This window comes from Ctenocephalides felis, unplaced genomic scaffold (assembly GCF_003426905.1).
Source record: "Ctenocephalides felis isolate EL2017-DRISC unplaced genomic scaffold, ASM342690v1 CF-g0.4_SCAFFOLD_03571, whole genome shotgun sequence".
Lineage (NCBI taxonomy): Eukaryota > Metazoa > Arthropoda > Insecta > Siphonaptera > Pulicidae > Ctenocephalides > Ctenocephalides felis.
Window position 1 is genome coordinate 49,109,355 of NW_020539725.1, and position 8,312 is coordinate 49,117,666.

At 28.6% G+C, this 8,312-nt stretch overlaps 3 protein-coding genes across 5 annotated transcripts in view; 2 read left to right on the top strand and 1 right to left on the bottom strand.

Annotated features, from left to right (window-relative positions):
• LOC113385189 (WD repeat-containing protein 37) overlaps positions 1 to 2,496 on the top strand; it is a 4,084-nt gene extending 1,588 nt beyond the window's left edge. The window contains exons 4-9 of the mRNA XM_026623010.1: positions 26 to 198; positions 969 to 1,124; positions 1,507 to 1,721; positions 1,791 to 1,860; positions 2,092 to 2,268; positions 2,374 to 2,496. Of these exons, the coding sequence (XP_026478795.1) occupies positions 26 to 198; positions 969 to 1,124; positions 1,507 to 1,721; positions 1,791 to 1,860; positions 2,092 to 2,268; positions 2,374 to 2,496 (914 nt within the window). The remainder of the gene's footprint in view (positions 1 to 25; positions 199 to 968; positions 1,125 to 1,506; positions 1,722 to 1,790; positions 1,861 to 2,091; positions 2,269 to 2,373) is intronic.
• On the bottom strand, positions 2,351 to 6,907 carry LOC113385188 (integrator complex subunit 11). Of its 3 annotated transcripts, none has more exons than XM_026623007.1 (4): positions 6,335 to 6,835; positions 3,428 to 4,326; positions 2,894 to 3,346; positions 2,351 to 2,482 (listed from the first exon to the last, which is right to left on the bottom strand). In XM_026623007.1, exons 1-3 carry the CDS (start codon positions 6,833 to 6,835, stop codon positions 2,959 to 2,961), a joined length of 1,788 nt encoding a protein of 595 aa, XP_026478792.1. In that variant the 3' UTR covers positions 2,351 to 2,482; positions 2,894 to 2,958. The 3 variants fall into 3 exon arrangements, with proteins under 3 accessions (XP_026478792.1, XP_026478793.1, XP_026478794.1); XM_026623008.1 differs by having other exon boundaries at positions 2,374 to 2,492; XM_026623009.1 differs by lacking the exon at positions 2,351 to 2,482 and having other exon boundaries at positions 2,959 to 3,346; positions 6,335 to 6,907.
• Positions 6,908 to 7,645: 738 nt separating this feature from the next.
• The window catches only part of LOC113385356 (ubiquitin-protein ligase E3A), a gene marked incomplete in the record, with an annotated part of 3,780 nt that continues 3,113 nt past the window's right edge, over positions 7,646 to 8,312 (top strand). Inside the window, 1 exon segment of the mRNA XM_026623199.1 lies at positions 7,646 to 8,004. Coding sequence (XP_026478984.1) covers positions 7,967 to 8,004 — 38 coding nt within the window.

An 8,312-nucleotide genomic window follows, 5' to 3' on the forward strand; every position in this document is an offset into this window, starting at 1 on the left:
TGCCATTTGTATATAAATATTGCAGATCGAAGCGCTTGTATATGGGGTGTTGCTACTGGTAAATGTCTGTTGCGTTACTCAGGACATGGAGGCAGTGTAAATTCTGCTAGATTCCATCCATCGAGAGATGTTATTTTATCAGCAAGTGGTGATTGTACTGCTCATGTTTGGCAAGCAGCTGTTGATTGGGAAGTTCCGGTAATAAAATTAATTATTGCAATAGAAATATAAATATGAAATTTCATAGCAATCATATAGTAAAGAATTAAGAGAGTTTTCTATTCTAGCTTTAGCATAATTTTTCAATTATTCATTAAAATAAAAAAAATCTAGGTTATCAATTCTAGATGATCTAGATCTGGTCCGGCCTGATATGCACATGATAATACTACACATTACATTTTTATTTCATTTATATTATTGAAATTGAATTATTCATCTTATTGATTGTTATATTATATTTTTCTTATTTACTAAGATGATGAAAACAATTATCATGCAAAAGTAATGGTGGCGAGAGCCTAATGCGTCTGAACATTGAAAGTCATCTACAATTTTATCATGACCATCCATTTTTGAGTCAGTTGGACATTAATTTGTAACTGCAAACATGAGTTACTGTACATCAAAAAAGGTTTATAAATGCATATTAGAATAGCTGAATAGTACAACCATATAGAAAAATTTATAAGCCTAGTTTTGAATATATTTAGTATTTTGTTTATACTGTTATTGTGTATTATTAATATCTTATGATATTTAAGACATTGTACTGCTCTGTACAACTAGAATCGCAAACAGGTTTTTTATTTAAGTTGGTCTAACTTTATAATATGCACAATACACATTAAATTAATCTGCACATTTTTTTTTAATATTTTACTTGTTGAAGAAACAATAAATAGATTCACAAATTTTTATTACAATGTAAGCTTTTGATTTATGTTATATATTTATGCCTATTTTAGAAAGGGCAATCATCTGAAGAGGAACTAGAAGAAGGTGCTTGGGGTGAGAATGAGACTGAAATAGATCGAGTCGATACTCTAAGAACACCCTTAGCTGAGTTGGTGGGACATACAGGTGTTGTTGTTGCTGCTGATTGGCTTCCTGGTGGTGAACAGGTATGCTTAATTTGCAAATAATTTTACTGATTTAATTTTTTGTGCACAATGCACAAGTAAACTTTTGCAAAATAATATTTTTATATCTTTAACAAAAATTTCATATCAATCCAGAAAACAGCAATTTATGTAAACTTCATGTTCTAGTATGAAGAGGTAAACAATTCATAAGAGTGAAGTTCAAATGGGATTACTCTTTCTCGTCTTATTTGTTTTGTGCTTACTGAAATGTAATATGAATACAATTATCATTTTCATTATCATCTTCATTTAATATAGTCAGGAATAACGAGATGCCCTAAAAAAGATTCTTTTATATCTATTAATATTAAACTTTTTTTTTATTTATCAGCATATTTTGAAATGAAAAACAAATCTACAGGTAATAACCGCTTCCTGGGATAGAACTGCCGCGCTCTGGGATGTTGAAACTAAAGAATTATTGCAACAATTAACCGGACATGATCATGAACTGACACATACTTCTGCACATCCTATGCAAAGACTTGTTGTAACATGTTCTAAAGACACTACTTTTCGGCTGTGGGATTTCAGAGAAACTATACATGCTGTTAGTGTATTTCAGGGACATTCAGAGTTAGTATACTTTTTTGGTTATAATGATTGTGAAACATTCTGCTAAAAAATATGTTTGCTTATTTTTAGGACTGTGACTTCAGCAATTTTTTCACCTGATGACAAAGTTATTTCTGGCTCTGATGATAGGACTGCCAAGGTAGATAGTTTATCAATAAAGCTATGGTTTTGTAAAGATTTAATATTTCTAATTTAGACATCAAATTTGTAGTTGGCTTATGCTTTTAGCTTCACATAGTTTATTAGTTCAGAAAATATTAAATTATATCAATTGTGAAACAAGTAAAAACGACAACAAAAATTCCTTAAACTTTAGACGATATATTTTGTGCTATCAAATATCAATTGATTATGATATTTTATTATAAAGGTTTGGGATCTTAGAAACATGAGGTCACCCCTTGCAACAATAAGATGTGATTCTGCAATAAATCGTTTAGCTGTTTCTTGTACTAGTGTTCTTGCTGTACCTCATGATAATCGACGTATCAGACTTTTTGATTTAACTGGTCAACGTTTAGCAAGGCTACCCAGAACTAATAGACAAGTGAGTAATTTAAATTTTAGTTTTTAAATATTTATTTTCAACAAATAAATAGATTAATGACATATAACTTATTCTTTTTTTACGTGATTATAATTTTATTCATAGGGGCATAGACGTATGGTATCTTCTGTATGTTGGTCTGATGATATGTCAAACCCCTGCAACTTTTTTTCATGTGGATTTGACCGCAGAATACTTGGTTGGGCCATTCACTCTGCAAAGGACTGATAAGTTTTTAAAACTATATATATATATATATATATATATATATATATATATATAGGTCTGTAATAAATACTGTACTGTGTAGATGTACTATTGATAATACTGATTTATGTTATATATGATATACTGTATATAAGCAAATTTTTGTTATAAGCAAAATTTAATATGAGATACCAATATTTAATACCTGTTGAAAAAAATGCTCTATTGTATGTATTTGTAGTATTTAAAATAAAAAATGATGTAAACTAAACAGTAAAGATAATTTTTGAAACTATTTTATTTTAACATTTTTGTTAAACAATTCAACCTAATTAAATATATTCATAGAAGTTTTAAAAAAATACTATACAAAACTATAACTAACTGGTAATGTTTCTTTGACAGAAGCTATACATACATTGTGAGGCAAAGGATATGAAACTCGCATTCATGGTTGGCCTGAAATCAAGCATAGCAATTCATTTATTCTCCCATTGTTTGAAGTAATCTCAAAATGTAACTTCCTAAATCATCATCTTGATTCGTCCAGGATACATAGACATTCTTTAATGCTTCATCACCTCCTTCTACCTTTATCAAAACAGTCTCACAGGAAATTGTATTTTCTGACATTTGTACAGTCCATGCAGTAAGTCTGTCTTTAACTAATTTATACAATTTGTCAGTTGTTTGATTTATAGGTCCAGGATCTTCTAGCCTAACTGTACAGGTAAAGCGGACAATATGTCTATTTATTCCAATTTCTTGACAAGCTTCATCTATATCAAGCAGGGAAAGTTTGCCTTCCTTCATAATAAGAACTCCATGAATAAGGCGCCTACGTTTGGGATCAGGAGGTTGTGCACTGTATCTGGTAATGAAATCAAAATTATCTTTCAAATACAAATATATGATTTAATACTACATTTTTTAATGTATTATAGTTATTTACCTTTTAGCTTCGGCTTTAAGCAATGGTAGTGATACATCTATTGGTATTTTTACAGGTGTTGATATAACACAAGTTTCACCATTAGCAGGATTATAACATTCAATTCCAAATTCTTTCTTAATTTTTTCCTTCAGAAATTCCATTCTTATTGCTTCTCCATGTACTAAAAGTACATTCTTTGGTTCACAGTATTGTATCAGTTGCATAATTCCTTTGGCATCTGCATGAGCGGAGAAAGACATATACTCAACTGCCATTTTCACTTCTACAACTTGTCGATTTTCAAATTCAACAGTTTTTTCTCCATTTAAAATTTTGTGGCCAACAGTTCCTTGAACACAATATCCAGGCATTATAATCATATTGTTCTCAAAAGGTGCCCATTTCTTAAATATTTGCAATGAGAGTCCAGCATGTAACATTCCTGGAGTAGCAAAAACCACCATTGCTCCAGGATTATCAATATATGATTTATCAAATGGTTTTATATGTTTAAAATCAAACATATTTCTTTGTACAAAAGTCTTCCTTATTTTTTGATTTGTCCATGTTATGAACATTTTGTAATAATTATTTGCTTTCTCTGTTAGCCCTCCTGCAAAATATATTGGGCTTTTCAAGTTCATTCGTTCCCAGTAAGTTTCTAATAGAATACATAATTCTTGTGCTCTGCCTAATGCAAAAACTGGTATGAGAACTTTCCCTCCTTTGTCTACACATTCATGTACTTTCTTCAAAAAATCACGTTCCCTGCATCGTTTAGAGTCACGTATCGTTGTGGCATAAGTTGATTCTGTAATTAATAGATCTGGTCTACATTTATCAATCCAAGCAGCACCCAAATGACGATCAGGTGTCATGTTATAATCTCCTGTATAAACTACAGATTGTGATCCTACCTGTAAAACATAATACAACAATGAAAACATTAGAACAATGAAATATATTATCATTTAAGAGTAATTTTCATACCATTTTTTCATATATTTATTATTGCTTTGGGTTTTGAATTCATAAACAAAGGAATATTTGTTAATTTTAACATTTTATTTCAAATATTTTATAGCATAAACTGATATTTAAATATTTATTTTATATATTTTGTGCAGATATTGCATCTCATCATTGGTCAAGAAAATGGTATGAAAATTACTGCAAACTCATGCAAACTAAGAAAAATAAATATGTAATTATGCAGTAGTTAATTTTGAAAACCTGACCTGATACTGTACTTTGGCCATAACAGTATCAAGAAGTAAGTATTATAAAGATTTTGTATACTATATAACTTAAAGGAAAATTAGTTTATTTGGTAACAATATCTTAATGATTTTCAATGTGTATTAACTATTTTATAAATTTGAATTTGATTGATGCATTGTAAAACATGCTATCTGTGTATTGAAACCCAAAAGTGTTTGTTTTATTGGAATAAAGAGAGCGTTTTTGACTTTTATGCACTTGAAAATGCTGAATACTCAATTTTTATTATATGAAAATTTAATAAACACTTGTGTATATGCTACGGTAAATGTGCACTCTTCGTGAATGTGCACATTCACCATGTAGAGTTATCAAACAATCAATTTAAAATAATGGTGTATGTGCATACTTGGATCGGTCTCATGAACATCTTGCGTATTTGGTGCATGCGCACTAAATAGTTAATAGTAAATAGTTGAATAGTAAAGTAGTAATATAGTGTATAGTGAATAATTAATTTTAAATAGTTAATTGTTAGTAAAATAATAAATAGTGAATAGTGAATAGTTAAATAGTGAATAGTTAATAGTTCAATAGTTATAGGTAAATTGTTAATAGTTTAAGTAACTAGTAAATAGTTAAAAAGTAAATAGTTAAATAGTAAATAGTTAAATAGTAAATAGTTAAATAGTTAATGGTGAATAGTAAATAGTTATTAGTGAATAGTGAATAGTGATAACTAAATAGTTTAACAGTTAATGGTGAAATAGATGAATTGTAAATAGTGAATAGTGATAACTGAATAGTCAAATAGTAAATAGTGAATAGTTATTAGTAAATAGTGCATTAAGAATAGTTGAATTGTGGATAGTTAAATAGTGAATAGTTAATAGGAAAATAGTTCAATAGTAAAATAGTGAATAGTGATAACTGAATAGTTAATAGTAAATAGTGAATAGTGATAATTGAATAGTTAATAGTAAATAGTGAATAGTGATAACTGAATAGTTAATAGTAAATAGTGATAGTGAAAACTGTATAGTTAATAGTAAATAGTAATAGTGAAAACTGTATAGTTAATAGTAAATAGTAATAGTGAAAACTGTATAGTTAATAGTAAATAAAGAATAATTAATAGTTAATAGTTAATAGTAAATAGTTGAATAGTAAAATAGTGAATAGTGAATAGTGATAACTGAATAGTTAATAGTGAATAATAATAACTGAATAGTTAATAGTAAATAGTGAATAGATAATAGTGAATAGATAATAGTAAATAGTGAATAGTTATTAGTGAATAGTGAATTAAGAATAGTTAAATAGGTAATAGTTATTGGTTAAAAAGTTAATAATTATTAATTAAATAGTTAATAGTTCATAGTTAATAGTTCATAGATAAATTGTTAATTGATAAATAGTTAATAGTTAATGGATAATAGATAATGGATATTAATATGTATATGACTAAAATAAATAATATAAATATAAACATAAATATAAATATAAATATAGGAATTAAAATTTCACCCTCACATGCGCGAGTTGAACTCACATTCGCCAAATGAGCCGCTGAATGTGCACATTCACCAAAATATTCACATTTACCATAACATATATATAATACCACAAATTATATGACAAGTAGAGACAAATAAAAGTGAGTTTTCGTTATTTTTTTAAATATATTTGTTAAATTATATGTACCTTAATATGAAACATTGCAGCACCCAAAACGTGTCCTGCATAATAAGCTTTAATTTCCAATTCACTATCAACCATGACAGATTGATGCAGGGTGACAGCGGTAACTTTTTTCATACAATCTTTTATCATTTGATTTGTAAAAAAATTTGATTCTCCTTTACGCTCAACTGCTACTTTTCTCATATCTTCTAATAATATGTGAGCGATGGCTTTGGTGGGATGTGTCATGTAAATAGGACCAGTATAACCTACCATTTCAGACATATAGGGTAAAGCCCCACAATGATCTAAATGAAAATGTGATATAATAACACAATCTATGTGGCTGGTTATTGGACCTTCTGGAACTATATAGGAAAAATCCGGAAAGCGCCTTTCATCGTTATAACCCATATGCATTCCGCAATCCAGCATTATATTTTTACCACCCATCGATAACAAAATGCAACTCCTGCCAACATCTTGCCCGGCACCTAATGGTGTTATTTTAATGTCAGGCATCAAGATAAATCTATTAATTTAATGATAATTGAAATGCTGTTTCGAATTCAAATAAACTCTTCGCGCTGAAGGGTTAGCTTTTGACGTTTAAATATCAAAATAAAACAACACGTGATCAGTATTACCCGAGGAGGCATAAATTGCCTACTAATGATGCACCCACTCTATACTCTTCTTTTATCTATGGATGCACCTTTGCCCCTTGATCATACCAGGAAACCAGATCTGGTGTACATCAGGAGTATTCCTGTACATCAGGATGTACAAGAGTACCAACCCTATGCAACAATATCAGCTTTATCTCTAACTTCCACTAACACCTCGTAACTTAAAAACTTATTTACTTACTTAAAAATAATTATTTACGTAGTTAAAAAGCTCAAAATAATGTTTTACTTTAGAAAAATTGTTATGCAGTTGACTAATTTTAAAGACAACTATAGCAAAATTAGCAGATATAGCAAATTTATATATTCATCCTGAATCAATTTAATTTTTCTTAACATTCAAATAATTCATTAATGATTTATTACAATGCTGAATTTTTCATTTTATATACAAATAATCTACGTGAAAACATGATTTTTAGCTTCCTAAACCGAGATTCTGAAATATCATCTTTCCATCTTCCCTAATCATTTTCCACCCAGCTTTGCTTAAATGTTGCCAGAATGTAAAAGAGCTTTTATTGACAAATCATACCACCCCTCTATTTTAAGAATTAGAATACGATTTTTGACAATTGAGAATGTAAGAAACCCCAAAAAACATAAAAGATAACGTTCTTAATTAATTTTAATTCCACGTGATTTCAAATTTTAACAAAATTTAAGTATTTAATAATCATTGTCAAAAAGGTTTTTCGTGTGCAATTACACAATTCAAAACGCCTTATTAAAAAACTCTATTAAAATTAACTAGGCCAATTCTGTGAATCCTTCGTCTATGAAATCGCAATATTAAATTGTGAGATGTATTTTCGAACATGCTAGAAGTAAGGTCAAAAACACAAAATCGTTTATAAATAATACACTTGAACTCGTGAGTGGTCTGTGACATGGTGCGCGAAAATAAAATATATAAAGAAAAACTCATTAAATTAATTTATATTTGATATTCATTTCTGATTCCATGAGCAATTCAAATCGACACCCTGAAGACTCTGAAAGGTGCTTATTGAATAAAATATTAACACACAAACATGATTGTATTTTGAGCTTTTTGTGTGCGTAATTTGCAGAAATGTTATTCCTAACGTTTATTCTAATTGCATGATTAACAAAATATTTGAAATGATGTCCTTTATATGACTCACATCAATTTATTGTTTGTTATAAATACGTATGATTCAAATATATTTATTTTTATATTGGAGGTTATGCGTTATTTGTCAAAAAACTGAATGTCATTGCTCTGACATTTCTTTGTGTTTTAGATTTTTTAATTGTATTTTTATAAATGTTTTAACTTTTTTTTT